The sequence below is a fragment of the Maniola jurtina genome, chromosome 10 (assembly GCF_905333055.1).
Source record: "Maniola jurtina chromosome 10, ilManJurt1.1, whole genome shotgun sequence".
NCBI classification, from domain to species: domain Eukaryota; kingdom Metazoa; phylum Arthropoda; class Insecta; order Lepidoptera; family Nymphalidae; genus Maniola; species Maniola jurtina.
In genome coordinates, this window is record NC_060038.1 from 9,188,569 (window position 1) to 9,212,778 (window position 24,210).

A 24,210-nucleotide genomic window follows, 5' to 3' on the forward strand; every position below is an offset into this window, starting at 1 on the left:
TCGTCCGCGTGGATTTAGGTTTTTCGAAATCCCGTGGGAACTCTTTGGTTTTCCGGGATAAAAAGTAGCCTATGTGCTAATCCAGGATATTATCTATCTCCATTCTGAATTTCAGCCAAATCCGTCCAGTAGTTTTTGCGTGAAGGAGTAACAAACATACACACACACACACACACACACACACACACACACACACACACACACACACACACACACACACACACACACATACAAACTTTCGCCTTTATAATATTAGTGTGATAAATTTTTGTTTAATGACAGCGTTAGTGTCTAACAGTGTATTTTCCTTTTCGTTACGCCAACTAGCGCCGTCAATTAATAAAAATTAATAAATCCTAAATAAAAGTGAAATTGTAAATTTTCTTAACTATATGCAGTCCAAAATAGTCTTGCTCTATTTATAAGCACTAAATTATAATTCTTAATAAAGCCATTTAGTTTTGTCGAGTATTCTTAAATAACTAAAAGTGGCTACTTTTGACAGATTAACAATACATAATTAATTCTATACGACGAACTTTTCATAAGAAGTTATCAGCGCTAAAATACCCCCCTATAGTGAGATGCTCGGCAACCAAAGGATGTTTCTAAATCTTCAGTAGTTTAGTTTTAATAAAAGAAAAACATCGAGCGCTAGCATCGACCCACAGTTACCACCTTAATATTTTTAGTTCCCATTATTTTGATTGATTAGGCTTAAAACTTTTGATTGTTTTTTGTTTGTTTACAATAAATAAAACCCACTTATGTATTTTTTTATTACAATTTTATTTACACCTTTTATTTCAGAGTATGAATTAGTGGTACATAATAATTGTTTGAACCATATTCTATAACAACTAACTTACACTTTATATCAGCAATATTAAATGAAGTTTTCAATCTTCTTATACTGGTACAATTGGTCATAAATATATTTAAAAATGACGACTTAATAGGCTTTTCAAAAACCTCGCTGACATTTTGAATAATATTCCCAATGAAACTTATACAAGTGTCGTAATTTACCATAGATATAATCTCGAAAACATCATTGTTGTTAGTTAAGAACCACTTATTTTGGTTATCTGTGGAGAGAATAAATGAATCCAGGCGAATCATCGTTATAGAAGTTTTTTTATATTTATATGTTTTAATAACAGGTATATTGTTATCATTATTACTGAATTGTTCAATTTCTATTGTATTTCTTTCCATTAGTCGGTTACCAATTTGTTGAAGAGGTTTGTTACCTTTTCTTATTGTTCGTTTAATAGAACTTAATTTATTTTCGAACGGATACGCGTTGAAAGTTTGTAATGGACCGAATCTCTTGACTTCGTCAACAAGATGGATCAAGTTATGGACGTTACTTGTTATATATTCTTTACCATAGTGATCTCTGTAATGTTCAACAAAATATAACAACATCATTCGTGCAATCGGCAAAAACTGAAAATGCTGTTGGCTTGAACAAATCGTAACAGCACAAAAGAAATTCAAGAAGTGGTGGTATGGACCATAAGCCAAAACATCCTTTAATATAATAAAACTAGCATAAAGAAGAAATGTGCGATATTCAGTAGCTTTCCAGTTGGATAAATCATGTAAACCTCTTAAATTCCTATGAATTTCCCTTGGCATACGACAGCTCATTATAAATTGCGTCACTTTTGCAATATCTCTAGTCGACCATTTAGTTGTAAGTTTTCCTAAATTCCCATCTCTCCATCCAAACAATAACCGCTTCATGATGCCTAAGTCAACCAAATGAAGAGAATCTCCGACGGGGAAGTCTTCAACCATGTCTATTGGTAATTGGAGAAAAGGAGAATCACGTTTGTGGTGGTCACCATATTTTTTGGCACGAAAGTCTGTATCATTTCTTCTTACGCTATTCGTTTCTTGAAATGTGACAGTATGAGAAACATGAGAGTATTCACCAACTACATTGCATTTAAGACATCCATGTTTTGCGTTAAAATTACATACTCCTGAAAAATAAAATTAATTATAATAGGTACTTATATAATAAGTTTATGCTGAATATTTGCAAATTAATGAGTGAGTTTCATTACAGGCTAAAATAAAATAAAAGTTTTTAAAATACTAAAAACATTATTGTTATATTCATGAAAATGGATTTTAAATGCGGTACCTTTAATTAATGCTCTTGCAGGAGAATCACATATAATAGCTCTCAGGTTTACTGTGGTTGTTGTTTCAATATTCTGTTGTGTGGTTAATTTTAAATTATTACGGTAAAGCTCCAGTAATTCATCAACAAACGGTTGCAAGAATGAGTTTAAATCTACAGGTTTATTTGTGCCCTCATATACACCCACCACCAACGGTGGGATGTTGGGGTATTCATGAATGTTGCACAAGATTGGCCACACTTGATGCTTAGAACTTTTGAATAATGGTAAACCATCAATATTTACATTAAGAGATATTTTCTTTGGTACAGTATCTAAATGTTGTAAAACCATTTTTAGGGTATTGATTAGTCCATTGTGCCAATATTGGCCAGAATCAATTGGAGTTACTGATATATTTATTTTCTGGCAATTTAAAAGTGTCCGAGGATCCTTTGGAACTGAAAAGGGAAATCTTTCAATCAAAATTTTGTTTAGCTCTCTCAACGCATCGTGTGTAATATTAAACTGAATTGCCCATTTTTTTAATTTATCTCTAAGTTTATCATTTTTGCTGGTTTCACTTTCGCTTTCATAATCTGTTTCACTATCACTAAGACATAACTTTTCAAATATTTCATCTACTTCGTTTTCTTTTTCTTCCACTATTGCAGAACTACTAGATTTATTTTCTTCGCTTCGAATAACATTTTTTTGAGACCCACTCTGCACTAATTCTCTTGAGTTTAATATTAAATTTTGTACGGAACCCACTCCAGTTTTTTTTAAATTAACTTGCCTTGGAGAATTACTCAATCTAATACAATCGGGCGCAAGCAGTGCAGTATAGTTTTTTTTAACTTTCCTTTTAAAGCCACCAGTTTTTTTTACCCCTGCCCACCTTTTTCTATCCATTTTAACGAATTATTTTTACAAATCTAGAAAGTAACTGGTGAATTGTAATGATGCTACACTTAACACTTATAGAACTTTCAGTCATTTAATGGTAGTATAATAGCTGCAAAATTTATTACACATCGTGTAAGAGTGCAATACATCACTCTTTCACAATCGTCACGTTAAAGTAGTTATCGGGACTCCAATGCCATTGATGTCGATGTACAAGCCGTATAGACGTTACCAGGACGACAGCATCGCTTATACTACTCAAAGCTGTGTAATAGTCATTAAAGACAGTCGCAAAGAAGTTTATACGACGTTTTTATACCAGTTTAAGTTGTATAAAAATAAGTGGCACTAAGTCGTATAAAAATCTAAAATTACTTTAATACGATGCTTAAAGCATATTGAACCGTATAACTTTCACTTAAACGACTGAAATGTTTGTTGGGCTGTACCTACCTGCCCAATGTCAAAGGAATAAATGTTGTAAGATGACTATATCCCCTCTCACTGTAGGTATACCTATCATTTATTTTTCAACAAAAAGTTAGCTAGTTGATTAACTTGAAAGCAGGAAATCTATAATTTATTTATTTACCTAGGTCTCTCTGTTTTATTATTTCTTCATTGTAATACCTGCTTAATATACTACCTACTGATGAAACGTAAAAATAGGTATGGCATTACATTACCTACCTAGGCCTACCTAAGTATTGTGTTCCTGATTCATGATAGACGTGGCGTCGCGTAGCGTAGGTATAGAATAGGTATCTACGAAGTATTTGCTACGTAATTTGTTAAATTGAAAAAATTCAAATTCAGGTCCAAGGAGGTAGGCATAGGATTGTGTATCTAGTGGCCACATTAAAGTAGTTAGGCATATTATATGTTTAAATAGAAAAGTAAATAGGAGGGTATCATGTTCTAATACACAATATTTTAGCTAAAAGCTTCCCCTCAATTTTCCACCCTTTACTGTCTCTCGTGACCAATTAGTGGGTAACAAGGGCTCCAGCCTATTAAAACTTTTCCCATCAAACTATCACTAAATTAAAACATAGAATACCCCTATTTTTTGATCCGGTTAGAACTTGATTTTATTTCTATAGGCACCGGTTATGACAAAAAGCTTAGCGAAAGGGTGGGAGTGTGTGAAAAGTTCGTGCGGGCTATCATTAAAAGGGAAATAAATTAAAATTACTACTACCGAGTTACAGTGGATAAACCACTTTTTAACACTTAAGTACGATCTCATTGTGGAAAATTAAGCACTTAGGTACACACGTTCTACGAAACCGTAGACGTTAGGTGTTGTAGACAATATTATAGGTAGATCTACTTGTGTGATTATCTTCGGAGAAATGCTTTTTATAATAAAATAAATAATTTAATAAATACCTACCTTTAGAAAAACTTTATACAAAAATCGTGGTATACATTAATACTGGACATCAAGGTGTAAGCAAAAGCTCCTTGCAGCTTTCAAAATTTTTTGTTCATAGAGGTCCGTGGCGAGTGACGCGACGTGTCCCTTCATCATCTTATCAGCTACGACCATTGTGAAGAGTACACGATTGAGCAGAAGAAGAATTAGTATAAAATGCCTTAGTATTTCTACTATTATCTTTAGATATAGAAACATCAACTGCGTGTTTGTCTAACAGATATGCCTAGTACGAGTACTTAAGCTATGTTAGCGTTATCAACGGGGGTTATGACTTATGAATAATGTATGTCATGTAAATCTTCAAAGCATCACAGACCATTTCACCGGAACTATGAGCCGACCAAAATTATCTAACACAAGGATAGCTAGGGACCGAAGGATACGCCGGGGAGATAGACTTTTTTATTATTTATGTAATATTTTGTAATTTTTTAAATCAGAAGGGTGGATCCCCTCTAAAGGGTGGGCCGTAGCTGAATGAATTTATTGTCCTTTGTAGATAAACATATCAATTTGTTAGTGTTTTGTTAGCGACGTAAATATGTGTTACAATTGAGGACGGATTATGTCCTCAGTACTGCTGGTGGCGTTTCACTGAGCACTTGGTTATGAATGAAGAGTGTCTTTACCTATATCTTTAAGTGTTACTAAAGTGTAGGTTTTTTGGATCTAATGAAGGCCTTATAATACTCTATCTGCTGTCCCATGTAAGTGATACATTTGTACTTACTTACTTATCTAAATAATTACAAGTAGATACAATAGTAGGTACCTAGATAAGTAGATAATTAGGTACTACTATATAAAATTTTCTTTGTTATTTCTATTGAGATCTCCACTAAAATATTTAACTAAATGTGTAACCATAAAAGAAAGAATTTACTAGAGTCATCTCTATATTTAGCTAAGTATCTTACTTAAATATAAAATTTTAAAGTTCTATACCTTATTTACCTATTTGTTCTTCAATGGCTTAGCGAATAAGATTTTATTTATGCCACCAACCAATCCCACTATTTTCACCTATCTATTCATCTAACTTGGCTTTATTTTATGCTTTAACTTGAATGTTCATCATCCTCAAGTGCCTTCCTTCTTCTTGTAATACCATCTCCTATATCAGATATCTGCATCTTGGACGATGCTGCGCGGAATAAAGATCGGATACTTACCTACTTTTCCCATACCATTGGCGTAAATTATCTAGCCAAAATATCCATCTTAGGCCAGGTGGTTTTCTGCAGGCTGTTTTCCTCAGAACTATGAGTCTTAAGTGTGTCAAGTGCCTTAAAATTATAATTAGGTTTCCCATTTTCCTGGTCCAGAATAGATCATGAGGAAGAGCTAAACAAGCCAGCTTCACCATACTTTGTTTATCCAACGCTGCATCTAACCATACGTATCCGCCAACCACTTCCTCGTGTTGGAAAAAATTGGAATATACAAGCCAAGCGTAATCTGCGAGCGATTTTATCCGTGAATCGATTAGAAAGCGAGCGAATAAAATCGATTTTCCCCCAAATTGAATAGTCGTAAAACGTAGGTAGCAGTTTTACCGTCCGGATTGTTTACGCAGCGGCGTCACGAGTGTAAACGCTTGTCGATAATTGATGATTTGATTTACAACATCACTAAACAACCGGTGTTTGGGTGATCGATACGGTTGCCTTTGAATGAACGGATGCTTTACTATAATATTTTCAACCAGTCTAGTCTATATTTCTTAAGATCAAATTCGTCACTTACGCAAGTCGTGGATTGATATAAAAACAACGATATTGTGAAAATTGAAATAGGCAAAGTTCATATAAATTGTAAATAGTAAATGCTTACTCAAAATGGCTAGAGTCCACTGAGATTTTTGTCGTTATCATTTGTAGGTATATTAGATTAAGTAACAGAGAAAGCGTTATACTAAATTCTTTTCGCGGGTAGAGTTACGGTCTGTAACTGTACTTAGCTACAATTTCGGTAGGTAGTATGTCCATACAATACAACCATTGATGTCGCAGGGACCTACCTACTACGAATAAAACCCTTCGTCTTATAACTAAGAGTACCTACCTACACTAATTGCATCAAAGGGAAACAAAAAGCCTATATTATTTTGGCAGCAGTCACTGATATTTTAAAATTGGCACGTCATAAGTACTAATAGGTATATTTTAAAAATGCTGTGACGAACTAAAATTATATCTACATAGTTTGCCACACTATAGCTTGCTTACTTTTACATTACGCTCATATATTCCAATTTCCACAGCATGTTATTACCAATGTGTAAAAGAAAATCGTAAAGTTAAATCTAAGTAACTAATGTCCAATTATTCGCAATATTACTTAAACAGTAATCGGTGCGGTGCTTTATCAGACGTAATACAATACAATATTTATAAAATCTTGCTCAGCCATTAAAATGCGTAATCAAGCAATTTAAAGGTCGACGACATTACAAACTGCACTCGTAACCTTAGGTACTATAAAATTTATTCGATAAACAATGAAACAATCGCTGTAACACCCAACTTTTGAGGCAGGTTATGGGCTCTTTGGAGTCGTTCCGTGTTTAAATGAGAACCATAGTAGGTAAGTATGTTTGTTTGGAACGGGAAAAGTAAGTTTTGCCGAGACCAGAAAGAGATACGTAGAAAAAAATAAAAAAAATATAAGTAGGTGTAGTATACGTTGGTATGTGTTAAAATACTTACACTTAGGTGAATTTAAGTTAAAATAAAGTAAGTAAAATGAGATCGATTGCGACGGTTACAATAATTATTGTAGGTATTAGTAATGGCGTTATCGCTACTTCATAATATCGGTATGTGATACCTTTTATACCTGTGGTCTACTTTCATAGCCCATAGCCACAGAATAGATAATAGCCATAGCGCACTGAAAGAACGAACTGCCTATTTTTAATGGATTCCTTTACCGATTGGGGTAAATAGATAATTAAGGCATGTGCGGTAGGAATGGCTCAAGCTCGCGCAATAAACTTTTATCGCTTGTTCTTTCAAGTATTATTTGACAGTGTTGATGCGTTAAATTGCGATTAATAGATGATTAGCCATTCAGGGCCCCGTTTATGGCGGTCGCGTAATAAATTCAGTTTATTGCGTATCAATCATGGGTATGCGGAGGACGGACGTGCCCTCAGCTTCAACGTTTTGACCTCCAAGACGGTTGCTAGTAAATTACTTTTTATTGTGAGTAATTTGTTGCCACGTCACAGGCCTACCACGGTGTATATTAAATGTTGTCTTTGCTTATTTGCATTCTTTAGCAGGTGTTTAGTAATAAAGAAACGAAAGGGTCTACGAGATCGCCGTAGACCTTTGAGTCTACGGTGACGTAATATGGCGTAGCAGTGTTCAATTTTAATTTTTAAAATTATGAAAGTAATTCTTTTTTAAGGAGCTGTGGTTTCATTGTTCTAAGGGAAAGGTTGAATATAATCTAGGCATTTTAGGCATACTACATACCTAGGTAAAAATAATATTACCTATCTCACTGATAAATAATCTTGCACGGAGCACTTCTAACATACCTAGGTACCTACCTAACCTAGGTACCTATATCGGATAAAGAAACAAGGTTTATACACTCATCTTTTACTCTTAACCACAGAATTCTCAATGTATATAAATTATAAATAGAAGTAGTAAAAAAGCGTGAAGTAAAGGAGCGTGAGATTGTAACCGCGTCTAGTGAAACATCATTCCGCAGTACTACCTACTATGGTAGTTGTAGTAAAATAGATGTGGTACCTACCTATTTGAATACTATTGCTATGGATGCTAAAGCTAATATTATGTTTTTCGAATTATATTAATTTATGCAAGAGTGTGTTAGCAAAAATCGGTGACAGGCCCCGGTATCAGCAGATATGAGATACCATTTCTATGACCCTGTTAAGTATTTTGTGATAGCTACAGTGGTTAAAGCATAGGTAGAAAAATTATATAAATATGTAGATACCTACTGCCTACATACCTACTTGATATTCATGTGTCGTCGTTGCCTTATTGTAGTCATGTTAAAAGCGCAGCTGTGCCCCGTAGCAAGCAGCTCAATAAATAAAACCTGTTTGTGCACTAACATACATTATTTACCGCCACATAGCGAGATAATCTTTGCTAAGTGCACATTGGCTCGAAGCTGGGAGCCGGCTGGTTTATGGTAAGTTAAGCAAATATTAATGGCGGCAAATTTATAGCCGCTCTGAAACGGTGGGCTTTCTTTTAGTTGGTAAACGTGTATTTAGTTGAAACAAACATAAGTGGCTGTAAAAAATGACGATAATGGATAGGTAAGCTTTCTTACGGACCAACCAACCTTTGTAGGGTTCCCTATCTTTAGAGAATAGGTAAAAGGAACCTCCATACTTAGGATCACTTCGTTGTCTGTCTGTCTGTCTGCCCATTTGAGATTCACTTTTTATCTTTTTTTGTTACAGATCCCATCAAGATGGATTAGATAAGAAGATTCAGTTAAAACTACGACAAAACTTTGCCTTTAAGGTAAATAATACCTATATTTAATTATTGTCATAAGATTCTTACACCCAATAAGGGTCTTTATTTAAATACTAGGTATAAATAAAACTTATTGCCCTATTAACTTTAATCCAGGGGGTTTTAAAAACTTACCTAGGTACTAGGTATACCTAAACAAAATTTTATGAAGTTCCTATAGCTAAGTAATGGTGGAAAAAGTAATCCACTTCCTTTGTTGATTTAAAAAACTATTTAAGTACCTATATCATGCCAAAATTGTCACCCGGGTTAAGGACCACACTAAAAGACCACTAATAAGGACCACAATAAAATTGATTATCCTTATTGGGTGCAAATACCTACCTTATTTTAAATTTTTTTTTTAAATATTCATTTAATTAATTTGTAACAAAATCTTAAAATTTCTCTGAGCTTTATTACCGCAAATTTTATTTCTCAAGAAAACTATTTCAATAGTTTCGTTTGGGTAATACCGGTAGTATAGGTAGGTAGGTAGGTAAAGGTCGGTGACCTACCAAAACAAAAGCTCTAAGTACTAGTAAAAACCTAAGAAAACTAAAGTTACTCTTATTTGATCACCCCTATAAAATTTATTCGGCGCCATAATCAAAAATACTCCAGCAAGAATGCATTGAAAGCTCCGCCATGCGACGCTTTTAAATTTTTCATTCCCCTCTCAAATCACAAATGAATCCAATCTACTATCAATACACAAAGGAGATGGCACTACATTCTTTACCTCATGTGACACGTATAGTTTTCTTCGAGATAGAATGAGATGGTAGATAAACAAACATGGCGTCGAGGAAAACGGGTATGGCACCTGAAATTCTCGACCACACATGCAAATTGTTTATGTGTGAGTTCTATCTTACTTGAATAAGGGAGGGTCCACTGAACAGATGTTCTAAATCTTTGGTAATTTTATATTCACGCAGACGAAGTCGCGGGCATCATCTAGTATCGAATAAACTTTATAACCTGTATATTTATAAAGTTAAAGATACTCACTATATAGATTTATTATAGATACTAGAAGCACTACTAAAATGTAGAAGTTCCTACCTAAGTATGCCTAGTACTTACCTACGTAGGTATTCTTTATTAGTTACCTGTTACTTGTGTTCCCGTAACTATCTGATCCGCTACAGTTTTTCGTTCGGGTGTCCTTTTCGTCCTTAGTGGTCTACGTTGTAGACAAAGACTAGGTAGGTAAACTTGTAACAAGTGCAAAAGGTTGACGACATCTGCTACATACGCGATGATCATTTAGTTCTATAAGTAGCACATAGATGGCGCTGTTCAACAAAAATAAAAAGCTCTTCAGGCTGCGCTGCTGTCTCTACCTTGAAAAATTTTTCAGATAAAAATACATAGTATCTAAAATAAGGCATTTTATTGTAGGCTATATCTTCAGTCTTTACCTATTTGCACAATATAAAATGAAAGATCGAATCACCACTTAGTGTTATAATGCTCTCTTTAGTTTGGGAAAAATATTAACAGATGCCTAATTTTGTAAAAAAAAAATCTAAGCCAGTGTTAGAAAAAACATTCAATAGTAGGCATCTAAACAAAACACTGTCTATCTAACGCTTTAAAGTGGATCTTCTTTCAGGCTTTTTAATCTATCTATCTAGATAAGTAGGTTAATCACCCACCCATATTTGGTGGCATTGAAAATGGGAAACTATAGGTACTGTATGTTGGTCCTAAAGTTTAAAATCATATTAACTTAATGTACCTACCTACTACTAATACGAATAGAAAAGACATTCGACATAGAGGCAGAAAGCTCGCTGATTCTTGCCTGCAGCGTATTCATCCACAAAAGCTCCGGAGCTTCGAAGCTTGTAACAGTTCAGAAGTATTCCACTAGAGGGCGTTAATCAGCATTTAACGTGGGTCCGTATATTGGAGGTAGAGCAAAGCTCATAAACGCAAAACATTGCAGGCTACCTGCACTCCCAGAAAAAAAATAGAACTTTCTTATAAGATGATCTGTTGAAGAAATTTTTTGTACCTAAAAGGTAAATGCATTAGTAAGTAAATAGGTACCTAAGTTGGTACAAGGTACCTACCGCCTAATTAATTATCTACATACCTATCTGTCATTAAGTAGGTATATATTCTTAGTCTTACGTCCGTCTGCCGATTTAAATATAAACTATAAAAGCTGAATTTAAAGAAAATTACTACTAAGTAGGTAGGTACTACTAGGTAGACGTACTTATGTATAGGTATATCCTACTTAATATTGTAAACGCGAAATTTTGTATGCATGGATATTTGTTACTTTTTCACGCAAACTACTTTCATCCAAAATGGATTTGGCTGAAATTTGGAATGGAGATAGATTATACTTAACCTGGATTAACACATAGGCTACTTTTTATCCTGGAAAATCAATGAGTTCTCATGGGATTTACACAAACCGATATCCACGGGAACGAAGTCCCGGCCATCAGCTAGGTTTTAAATATGTCCTGAAAATGAAAAACTTGAATAGAGAAAAACTACTTATAAGGGTTCCTTTTTTACCCGACTGCAGTTCCTAAAGCCTAAAAGGTTATGATGTTTACTTTTGAGGTACGGTACCTAGCAAGTAGGTACCTACTAGGTAAGATATAAAACACCTGCTAAAGAATTCTATCAAAAATATGGAAATGGTCAAATGACCCTATTTAAGTAGGTATGTCACAAACAGTAGGTACAATGTAGCAATAAAGCTTAACTTCTTAGAATAGTGTGCTGGCCAAATTTTGTATGAAAATTCAAATTAGTTTTTTTTGCTAGTGAAGAGAAAGCTTAGACGAAGTCAGTGCAGTTTTAGAGTTTAACCGTGAAAGTAGTGTGCTGTGCAGTAATATTTAGATTTCGGTCATGTTTGTGTTATTTCCGCTTATTTTTGATATGAAAGTAAATATGACAACATGCGCTTGCGACGGCTGGCATGTCGCCAAATGGCTTGTGACAAGATGGAAAACCAGATGGCGCAGGACGGCCGAGGAAATCTACATAGGTATTATCTAACTAAATTAATTATTTAAAATGGCACCTATATATCTGCTTTCAGCATTCTTACCTAAATGCTAGTATAAAATTATTACTAACTGTCTTCGGGAGGCGACTTCGTCCGCGATACATCCATCCATCCATTTAATATGATATATTTATTATACCTAAGTACCTACTGATACAAAAAATTATAGATTATGTATTATTAGAAAGTTACAAAAATGCTATGTATTTAACTAGGTCCTATCAACTAGGCGCGTGAAAACCATATAATAATAATAACCACGTTAGCATGTCCAACCACGGCATTTAGGTACCTAATTGACTTTGAAAACATACTGCTGGGTTGGTTTATTTTAATGCCAGATAAACTTTAAGCTCAAGTAAACTAGAAGTTAGGTAGTCGTACCTACCTAAGCATTAATTATTTTATGAATAAGTACCTACCTACATTAGCTCGTGGTAACATGTTAAGTTTATACATATAAGCAATTAACAGATACATATCTAAGCTTAGTTTCATTACCAAGCAAATGCCTACAATTAGAAAAATAGTTATGTAATTTTGTTCATGTTTGGTAGAGTTAATTATTGTTTTCATGTAAAGATAGAGATCTTCTTGTAGGTATGAGAATCTTTATGGACGTTAAATGCGTTTTAGGGTTCCGTACCCAAAGGGGGAAAACGGGGCCCTATTAATATCACTACTGTCTGTCCGTCTATCCATCTATGCGTCTGTCCGTCTGTCTGTCCGCCGGTTACAGATCTCTAGCTCATAAACGAAATGGCTTACAAATCTAAAACTTTGACGTTGACCCAGGACCGAATACCTATCAAATTAGAAATTAAATTCAATTATTTTTCGGGGAGCGGGGGGAGGTTTTTTTTACCCTAGTAGGTAGGTAGGTATGTGGGATATCATTGTTTAGACCTCATTGAGTAGGTACGAACATATTTTTTATTTTTTTATCTTACCTACTTACTTACCTACCTACCTACTTAAAATTATATAAAGAGTAGGAAATTTTCTTATGTAGCTACCTAGTAGATACTTATATTCCACATCATCGTAATAGGTATTTTAATAAGCAAGATATAATAAAATAGCAATTTAAGGATTTTATTATTATTTTAATTTTTGTATTGAAGTGGATTACAAAAATAATAATATTATTTTTAATTTTTTACAAAAATTAAGATTTATTAAGGTCATTTTAAATAATTTTATTACCTCCATATTTAATATGATACCTAGGTACCCACCTAAAGGATGTCTGATTAAATTATTTAAAAAATTAACTACTCAATCGTATTTCGCAGTGTGTGGTCTTTTACATAGTTTTATTTCAAAAAGCTTTATATGCGGACCGGCCTTAATTAACTTTACGACGACTTAATTTATCGTAAAGTGAATTCGCATGAGAACAAGTTATTAATTAGGTAGGTATTCGGTGATTATCTACTTAAGCCTTTTGTTTGTAACAGAGTTAACGACGGCGAAATGTGAATGTCGTGTTTGAATGCCAACAATGCAAGTTGTTAACGTGATAATGGTAAAAAAACTATGTAGCTACCTAGGTAGATTTTATTCGTGTGTGTAATTTAAACAATTTTTTAGTTACGTTTAGCAAACTACTTCCAACCCGCCCTTCACACATACCTAAGTAGGTAAGTAACCTACTCACTGTATGAAAGTGTTAATATTATCTACTAAGTTAGTAGGTATATAAAAAAATCTACTAGGTATTTGATACTTTGGAACTTATCTATGTCGAAACAATTAATGTTAATATTCTGTCGGTTACTTTGCCATAATAAGGATTTAGGTATGGCTTAGGGGTTTTTATGTTGTCAGGGTTTTTAGCGTAAAATCGAACTTCAGCTGGTAAGTAACCCTTTTTTTAACCCACGACCCAAAAAGAGGGGTGTTATAAGTTTCACATGTGTATCTGTGTATCTGTCTGTGGCATCGTAGCTCCTAAACTAATAAACCGATTTTAATTTAGTTTTTTTTTGTTTAAAGGTGGCTTGATCGAGAGTGTTCTTAGCTATAATCCAAGAAAATCGGTTCAGACGTTTGAAAGCTATCAGCCCTTTCTAGTTATTACTGTAACCTTCACTTGTCGGGGGTGTTTTAAATTTTTAATTTACACTTGTTCATTCACGTGATCCACACAGATTAGGTATGTATTCACTAATTACTTACTGTACAAATCATACGTTGGAAGCTTAGATTATAATAATTATCCTATGTTAATGGTTGGTAGGTAGCTAAGTACTTATACCTACTAAGTATAGGTAAGTAAGTACCTAAGTACCTACTGGCTGTATTTCCACAGTGACCAATTAAACAGATCTTTTGCGTTTGGTATCTTATTAATCTACATAGTTTTAAAGCAATCAAATGCCGGTAGCGTTCAACGCGGGTGTTCCAAGAGGCGATGTGATATAAGTTCGTCGACGAACATCTTTACGATACGAGATAAAAAGCTGCCTACTTTCTTTACTTATGAGTGAAACCGGTACAATTAGAAGAAAGCGGTTTCTTAGATAATGCATCGTCACTACCACTCTACTTACATAGAACTTGAGAAGCGTACGTGCCAGCTCACTACTCGTATAACCGTGGGTAAGGTACCTATCTGACTAGGTATTCTAACTAGTAGTAGTTTTCCTGCCTATCTAAATATGTAAAAAAAATATTAGTTTAAGCTCTGGTTTCCTTAAGTTGAGCTTTAATCACTTAACAGCCACTAGGCGTAACATAAGTATAGGCGCAATTCACGACAGTAAGGGAACTTTTATCAAAACGTTGAGGTTTCGACGTCACTGACAGGCATCAAATGTTAGTGCATTTGACGCAGGTAGCCGTCAAGTAGCCCTATTTTTTTTATTTTACGTCACCATAGCCTAATATTAAGTATTTGATTATTATTAAGTATCGTCGATTCAGAATTAAACCGAAACTTCACTCTGGTATACCTAGGTGTTATAGTATCAACTGACGTCAAATACTTGCTATTTTATAATCGACTAGCTCATGACCACGACTTTACTCACGTAGATTAAGTTTTTAAAAATCATATTGAATTTCCCTTTGATTTTCCGGGATATAAAGTAGTCTTATGTCACTATCCAGGGCTTTAACTATATCCATGCAAAAAATCACGTTGATCTATTACTCCAGCATGATAGGAAATAAGTTTTGGTGTCAAAAGGATCTCTAGGAAACCACGCTGGCTCTTGTTTCCATACCTACCTAGGCGGTCCCATAATGAATTGGCCTAGCTATGAAATAGTCAACAAAATGAAATGAAACCAATTTTATTTTTATATGTAATCTCCACTAATATAAACACACTTTTGAAATCTGAGAATTAACACCTCTAAACCTTCATAAAAGTGACTTCAATCTTTGTCTTCAAAATGACTAAAAACGGCCACCTGCAACTCTTCATCGTTTGAAAATTTCCTTCCTCTTAAGCCCCGCTTTAAATTTGGGAACAAATAATAGTCTGATGGGGCCAGGCCTGGACTATACGGTGGATGTTCCAGTTCCGTGAACCCGCATTCACAAACTGCAGCCTTCGGAACACCGGCAGTGTGAACGGGTGCGTTGTCGTGGAGCAACAGGACGCTTTAAGACAACTTGCCTCTGCGCTTCTCCTTAATCGTGTCTCGCAGTTTATATAGTAATGAAGCATAATATTCGCCGTTTACGATTATATTACGTTTTTTAAATTCTACCATCAAAATCCCTTGAGAATCCCAATAGATTGTACACAAGACATTTTTGTTGGATTTTTGCACCTTTGCCTTACTAGATGGCTTTTCACCCTTGTAACACCATTCCATTGACTCGCGCTTGCTTTCTGGATCATGATATAAGACCATAGTTTCATCACCAGTAACTAGCCGCTCGATTACATTCTTTGGTTTTCGTCACAAAGACCTAAAAACTCGGCTGCACAGCGCACTCGCTCTTGTCTTTGGACAGCTGAAAGAAGTTTCGGAACTCATCTTGCACTAACTTTTTTCATACGAAGATGGTCATGGATTGCACGATGGATGGTACTTTTAGAGAGCCTAAGTCTAGCTGCAATTACTCTAATCTTCAAACGTCGGTCACTTAAAACCTCCTCTTCGATTACAGCAATAGTTTCAGGAGAGAGCACTTCCACCGGTCGACCGTCATGGCCGAAGTCTTCGACCGTTTCTCTCCCGAAGCGAAACTCTTTCACCCAGTTTTTTACTGTGCTATACGAGGGGAAAGACTCCTTGTACACATCATCTAATCATTCTTTTATTTGGGCGGGAGATAAGTCTTCTTTAAACAGAAACTTGTGACGCTTCGATATTCGGTTTTCGACATTTCCAAAAAACACGCGAATCTTGATGTTCAAACCACTGCTGAGCTGAGACTACGCTTTTCATGTCGATGCATGTTAGTATATAAAGTAACACGATAAACGTACTGTCCGATGTAACATAACATGTATCGATATGTTGCTTAGAACTATATCAGGCCAATTCATTTTGGGACCGCCCACGTACTTAGACAATATTTCTATGACATTATTCGTTATACTAAAGCAGCCGTATATACTTAATGCCATGCATAATAAAAACAAATTCACAAACCTAATCTACCCTTGAAGTAGCTACTTACTTAAATAATTATTTTACAACCGGAATTCACTCAAGTCATTTGTATTTTAAAACACGAACAACTGAATGAAATATTTCGTTTAGATTTTTATGAGTTTCCGTACAAGAGGGGTGTAAGTGAAAACATATCGGAAGCGGGGAAATCCGTGCAATAACAATAACTCATACAGTCCGCGCACCCCCCGCTAGATGGCGCGCCGCGGACATAAGTAATCCATTTATTCTCGGGGTGCGCTTTATGTAGCGCACTCTTAAGGAAGACTCATATTGTTTTATATTAATATACTCTTAGTTAAATATCGTTGGTTCGTGTTCAGACTGACGCCTTTGGGATTATGAGAGGGCATTTCTTAAGCCACTATGTACCTACTTAATGTACAACTGAGATAATTATTTTTTCACACTTTCATGAGTAGATATGAGAGCTTATGGCCAGATACTGAAACGTACTTTAAAACTCTTGTATGGATCGCATTCCGAATACACTCCTTTGAGTATTTTCAGTAACAGGAAATTTTTGGTAAGCGTTAATTCAAAATGAGAATAAAGTAGGTAAATAGGTACCTACATTGCCGTTGGCAAGCGAGAGACATCCAAAGAATTCGCGAAGTCATTACTGCTGGCAGAGGGGAATCTGGAAAGTTCCCGAGGCTCGGAATTTTGCGGATAAACGTTTTAATTGGATCGCTCGGGAATATTTTGTAATTGCAGCCCACGGCTTAGGAATCTGGGCACCTTGTAATTATAACGTCTACGGAATACAGATAGGTGTATATTAAAAAATGGTGGAGGCGGTTTTGAAGAATGTAAATAACCCATATTTATCTATACTTACCATAGAGAGGAAAGATTTATTTGTTTGTCTGTAATCAATGAACTCTGAAACAACCAAAGCGATTTTGACAAATCTTTCACCATTAGAAAGCTATTTTATCCATGGTTGCTATCATGACTTTTTCCGCGTGGACGACACAAATGTTAAACTCCTATTTTACCCCTAAGGTTGAATTTTCAAAAAATCCTTTTTTAGTGGATGATGAATGAGTGAATATATTTTTACGTACCATTATGAACCAGTGGTAGATGCTCTCGACGATTCAAAAGTAGGTACTTACTTGTAAAAGTCTATTTGAATAGGTACCTACTACCTACCTATTTGTATTTCACCCGAGCAAAGCTAGGCAGATCAACTAGTCTTTTATATCTAGAAATCCTACCTATTAATTTGATCTATTTCATCCTTTTCATACATTGCTCTTAATCAGCTCTTGATCTTCTTGTTTCTTATTAGAAAAATCTATAGGTACATACTGCCTAAGGGTAGGAAGGTATGCACGTAGTAAATGAAATACCTAGATACATACAAAGTATCGTAGCGGTGTTAAAATGTTATTTAACCCTAGAAGTTTGCAATTTTCCCTCCAAATCGGAGCGTTTGAGCCAAATGAAAGAGTTCCGCCCCGATAGTATCGGATAACAAAGAAAGTTTTTACGGCCCAACTTCTAGTTCTTAGATTCGACCCGAGTCTGCGTTTCCAATTTAAGGAAAGGTGGTAATAAAATCTTTTACTTATCCGTGTATTTACTGATTGTATGGACTTTAGTTACGATAAGTTATCTTTATTTCTATTTAGATATATTCTACTCGTCTTAACTTTAACAGCACTAATAGCTTTTTATTTTATTAGCATAACATCTTGCTTATAATCTCCTTGCACCGGAGCCTATTCATTTTAACAGTAAGAGAATAGGTATCCAACAATCAAATTCGTTTTGGCTGTTACAATATTTAAAACACAACTGAATGCGGCAGGCGGACTTTATATTTGAATTTAAATTGATGCAGTCTATAATAATGTCTTTGAGAGATGCCGCGCCCCTCATTTCTTTTTCCTTTTTATAATGTAATTTTCTTAAATCACCTCCGGCACTCCTCCACCCTCCAACCTGTCTATTAACGTCCACACCGCGAGCTAAAAAGGTGATATTTTTCTTTTATCAGACTGAAAATAAAACGTGAGGTAAAACAAAATTAAGTAGGTATGTTTTTATTAATCTAATCTAGAGTAATTTTAGATTATTATCTTTTGCTGTACATTAACTTATTTTTTAGCTACCTTAGGTACATAGAAGTTTCTGTGCGTGAACGTTTGTAGGTGACGCTTTATTAACATCTTAGGCTAGGGACAAACCAAGCGGTATTTCACGCGCGGAAATCTACGTACTGAATTTCGCTACAACGTAAATGTGTAGGTATCCTACTAATAGTGACGTTATCTTCGAGGAGCGAGATAATCTACTTATCTGCGTGGAAAAGACACCCAAGATAAGCACGCATTTTTCCGGATGCGGAATTCCGTTGATATGTCTTTAGCCTTTCTTCAGAGCCATAAAGAAAATTTTACGGCTAATTTAAAATGAAGAATGAAATTAATCACACTATTATAAGAACAAGACTATAAATCCAGTAATTGCTTGTCAAAATGTCAATAGCATTTTACTCATATCCAATTAAGGACTTCTTTTTCCTGTGATTTCATTGCGCAGACGCAACTAAGAACGAGCGGTCGTGCAGGGTCGTTCACCCCAAACATCTGTTCCTATATTTCAGTCTTCGTATCAGACGGGTTCGAATAAATATCAACTTGTACGTACTGCACTTGGCCTGTTATCTTGCTATTAGAATACATTAGTCTGTAATAAAACTAAGTTTATCATACCGATATAGACGGTTAACACCTAATTTTCACTTTGCATAGGAAATGAAAAACAAACTTGGATAGATAGGTACCTGCCTGCCTACTAGGTAAGTAGATAGAGACACGTGTGAATTAAAAGTTGCTTGTAAAATAAAAATCAACAGGTATAAGTAGGTAGGCAAGTACCTACTTACTACCTACTTACCTGCTTCCTACCTATATTTTTATAACTTGGGCTTTTTATCCAATAAAACGGTTTTTGTTTGGAATAGGTAGGTCTACGCGTTTATTTCGGACGAGTTATTTATCTCCTAAAAAAATACCCTGATACCAAATTGAAAATAACTTGACATTTACACTTGAAAACTTTAATCCTTATGAAAGCTTTTGATGTTTTCAAGCTTTTTACTCAGTCCGCATTGCAGCTAATTTAAAATTTTGTCTCCGCTCCAAAATCCAGTATACGTCTGAGGGTCATTTTTAATCTGATATAATAGGGAGTTATAATGCCCATTAGGTCTCCGCCATATTATAACTTCTCAGCGGAATGTTCTGATTGGCGCATGAAGCAACATGGTTGCCGTGTATTTATAAAAGGTGCCCGTTTTGTATGGACCCGTTTCTTTCCGAATACCCGATTACGTTTCACATGCCGTCAATAAAGATTAAACCTTATGCCTAAAGATTAGGGTTACTTTTTGAGTATTGAGGTGTTGGATGTCTCATTATTCTAAAAGGATTTTATTTTTGAAAGCTAATAATAGGTATGCTACGGATTGAGTCCATGATTTTTTTTTTGTGAATGTTTTAACCAGCTATTTTATTTTAAGAAAATGATATTAATAAGTACAGCGTTCACTTTTAAGCAAGTATGAAAATATAAGGATAATTATTATTTAATTATGTTTAAAGGTAGGTAAAATAGATTGTGTTGTTTTTGTAGCAACGCTACGTAATTCCGTAGCAGTCAATCTAGGCTACAAATTTTTTTCTGTTTATTTTTTAAACTATTCTTTTTATTTTGGTAAGTAGGTATCCGTTAAGATTTTACATTCACTTTTGAAAATTAATATTATTAAAAATAATAAATAATGGGCAGATAAGTACCTATTACAAAATATAGTTAAGTATACCTATGGCAAAAAAATATTTTAGAGCCATTTAAGGGAAGTACCTACCTATGTCAAAAAATCATGTGCATATAACTACCTACCAAGGTCATAGTTTTTAAAATGCTAATGTATAAAATGGCTTTACAAGTAGATATAGGTATATTTTGTTGATATCTATAGATAGTTGTGAGCGATCGCGTCATGTCGCTTATTTCCATCCAGCGGGGAGCAAGATTTACGAGCACTTAGGCGTTCACCGATTCGGCACATTCAGTCTCCGCAAACATTACCTACGTACTGACAATTCTGTCCCGTTATTTTGCTGAATTAAATCGATTATTTCTTAGTAGACAAATCCCATTTGAAAGAGTTTTATTGGTTTTAACTGAGTTTCCAATTTTTATTCGATAGGTAGGTAGGTAGGTACCTACTTACCTACCTAGATATCTATGTAAGAATCTTTCGAGAAGAAAACGAATTTTTTAAAAGCATTTTACCGTCATTTAAGCTGAAAGACGTTCACTGCTGGAACCTTGCAAGGAGGAAGAAAATCCTTGCTGGAATGGAAAATGGAAATCAAGTAACTGAGATCGTCCTGGTTCATTTTAGAAAAAGAGTTGGTACCTACCTTCCTACTTACATATTGCATAATTTATATGAATATTATAACAATAAATTAATCATGCTTTCGAGTTAGGACTATAGACATTAAACACGGTGAGTTAGGAATTTATTACGGATAGGTACCTAGGTACCTACCTACCTAAGCACTAAAACGGCTGGTATGCAAACTGTTACGCATGCGAGAGGAACTATATATTTTAATAGTTTCACAATTGGTAGCTTGTTGCCCGTCCTCATATATCTGTTAAACAATGACGTCTGTTTGTGTTAATGGGAAGAATCCCTTCTGGTTTATGTAATTCCAAATGATTTAGAGCATTTTCTACTACAAAATAGAGTGTAATATTGGTTGAATTTGATATAGTATCTACGTTGCCTTGCAAGTTAGTGCTCATGAGATTAATTTCTAGGCGGGAGAAATTAGGAACTAATTTGTTTTAACAAGTTCTTAATTTTTATGCTAGCTCTTCTCAGTAGGATGTGTTTTCCGAACCGGTGTGATAGAGTCATGACATAAGTAATCATAAGTTGCTCTACATGAAATAAATACATTTCATTTCATTGAGTAAGTACTTATGGCTTTAGAGCAGCGACTTGAATCTTTTTTTTTAAACTAAGTAGGTAATAGGTATACTTAGGTATATGCTTAGTTACTTACCTAGGCTTGCACTTGACTACAATCAGACCATATAGGTAATGCAGTGGTAGATAGGTACATTTGACGATTCAAAAGATCTACGTACCTACTTGTAAAAGTTTAATTGAATAGGATTTTTTTTAATATAGCCGGGAAAACGGAAGCCCGAAGGGCATTCCATATTCTACTTCTAGCAGTAGGTAGAAACGAGGAAGAGACGTATGTAGGTAGGTACCTAGGTATTTACTTAACTTTGTAATTTGTAATTTTTGTCTCAATTTTGTTTTGCAGATATTCCAAGTTTTGTTATTTAGTCCAGAATACGCTTTATAGACAATCAAATATAATCCGGGCCTTCATTTAGAGAAGGTGCGGTCGGGCTTAGCCTGTCCTCGAGTTATCCAGGCCGGCAGTTTAATAAATACCCGCCCAAAACAGTTCAGTAACTCGTTGGGATCCCGGCCAAATTACATCCTCGGATAAGTTATACCTACGTAACCCGAGCGTAAAACGTGTGGGGAAATAATTTTGCTAAATAGACTTCCTATCTACCTACACATCAAAATTTGTTGAATTTACATAAGTATGTACTCACCTATCTACTTAGGTACCTACTTGATTTTAACAGAACTGACATATTGTAATAAAGCAAGCGAGACTTGTTTTATTTATAAAGAATACCTATACCTACCTACGTACCTATAGTTCGCGACAGGTTGACATGGCAATCCCCCGCTTCATACCCCGATTGCCATGTCGACTTGTCGCGCACTATCCTATCTACGCACTTACCTACCTAGAAAAGATGTTGATGATTTTAATTTAATATCTAAGTATTTGTTTATATGATGAGTTATTTGTAAGCTTTTGCTTACCTTACTAAGTAATGATTATAAAAAATGTACTCAGTTAAGTATTAGGTAGGTACATCCATATTTAAGTATTTATATTTAGTTTCGTCAATAACGAACCGTCACATTTTGAGCCATAGATAGATAAGACTTACTTACAATATGCAAATATTCGAGTCAACGCTCCCTCGCACACAAAAAGTTTTCCTAAAAAATCCAAAAGGACAAATATCTCGCTCAGCGTGGCCCAATTTCGCCAAGTAATTCATTCATATTCATACCTTTCACCCTTTGTTCCTTGTTACGCAACCACTCTCTATTGTCCCTTTTGTACCCCTTTTCTTTTGTTAATTTTTATTTCCCTATATTAGCTTATTGTTATTCAAATAATTTAGAAATTTTAGTATCAGGACAAATTGTTTGAGTATAAATGACCGACAACCATCTCCTTAAAGCCTCCTTGCAAACTTAATTATTTAACTTTCGTTATTAAAAAAAAGCGGTGGTAGCTTATTGATTAAGGTCTCGGATACGGCCTCTTATTCGGATGGTCCGGGGCTTGATCCCGGGTATGCACCTCTAACTTTTCGGATAGCAATAGGTACGTTTTAAGCAATGTTTTGTGATGCATAAAAAACTTGCTTTCGTGAGGATGCATGATTGAGAATTCTCCACAATGTTCTCAAAGGTATGTGAAGTCTGCCATTTCGTACGTATTCAACCAGCGTGGTTGACTAAGGCCACAACCTTGACATTCTGATACGAGACCTGCCATAGAAGTGAGCCAGTGATGGGTTGATACCTTACGTTAAAATACGATGCAAGAGAGTTAGCGTTTCGGTACGACGACGTGGAACGAAGGGGTAGGTAGGAGTTTTTATCAAACTGTTATACCTACTTACCTTTTCCCAGTTAGCCCACTAAGTACCTTCTTAGACTGCATCATTTAGGTACTAAGTACCAGGTGAGATCGCAGTCATGGAAAGGTAAATGGAATAAAGGGCTATCTTGAAATGAATTAAAAAAAAATCATGTAGGTACCTATCTACATATAAATGCCTAGATAAAAATATCCTGCATAGCAAAACAGCGATAGTCTTTCTTGATGTAAATATTATGTTAATCTAAAACACTCAGCACGGAAAATAGAATATTTGCCAGGGAAGGAAACTCTTTATCATTTACTTAGGTGCTTATGAAGGCGCGATATCAGCGCCGAGTGAGTCCTGCAGAAAATGGCTTATTTGCATTTGAATGATAATAACTTGGACCCGACCGGCAACTGGTTTTTACACTTGCTGTGGCAGATTAGGGCACTTTAATTTTAATTGGAGCAGCGGCGTAGCTAGGTAATTAAGGGCCCTAGGGCAAATCAAAAAATGGGGCCCACTGCTATCTAAACTGTTCAGGCGTAGGTTTCATCAAGTAAAAATATTAAATATACAAATACTTTTAAAAAACTCGCACCTTCAAATGCGAGTCAGACTCACGCACTGAGGGTTCCGTACTCGAGAATTTTTTCGACATTTTGCAGGATAAATTAAAAACTATACGGCATAAAATAATAAAAAAATTTGACTTGAATTCACAATAAAA

At 35.0% G+C, this 24,210-nt stretch overlaps 2 protein-coding genes across 4 annotated transcripts in view; one reads left to right on the forward strand and one right to left on the reverse strand.

The window, feature by feature from the left end:
* Positions 1-24,210, forward strand: part of LOC123868837 (homeobox protein abdominal-B) — a 69,976-nt gene that overhangs the window by 14,496 nt on the left and 31,270 nt on the right. For 2 of the 3 annotated variants that reach the window (XM_045911483.1, XM_045911485.1), the window contains exon 2: positions 8,945-9,008. The gene's annotated coding sequence lies outside the window, so the exon portion shown is untranslated. Of the gene's footprint in view, positions 1-8,944; positions 9,009-22,360; positions 22,371-24,210 lie in introns of those variants that run through there. The other variant, XM_045911484.1, reaches the window with a different exon arrangement.
* On the reverse strand, positions 802-2,648 carry LOC123869091. The gene is made up of 2 exons (XM_045911827.1): positions 2,159-2,648; positions 802-1,994 (listed from the first exon to the last, which is right to left on the reverse strand). Exons 1-2 carry the CDS (start codon positions 2,490-2,492, stop codon positions 802-804), a joined length of 1,527 nt encoding a protein of 508 aa, XP_045767783.1. The 5' UTR covers positions 2,493-2,648.

Excerpts from the sequence above, each read along its gene's own strand:
- LOC123869091 (XM_045911827.1), bottom strand. The coding sequence starts at position 2,492 with ATGGTTTTACAACATTTAGATACTGTACCAAAGAAAATATCTCTTAAT. Across the intron at positions 1,995-2,158 it reads TGCAAGAGCATTAATTAAAG|GAGTATGTAATTTTAACGCA; the intron begins GTACCGCATTTA and ends TTTATTTTTCAG.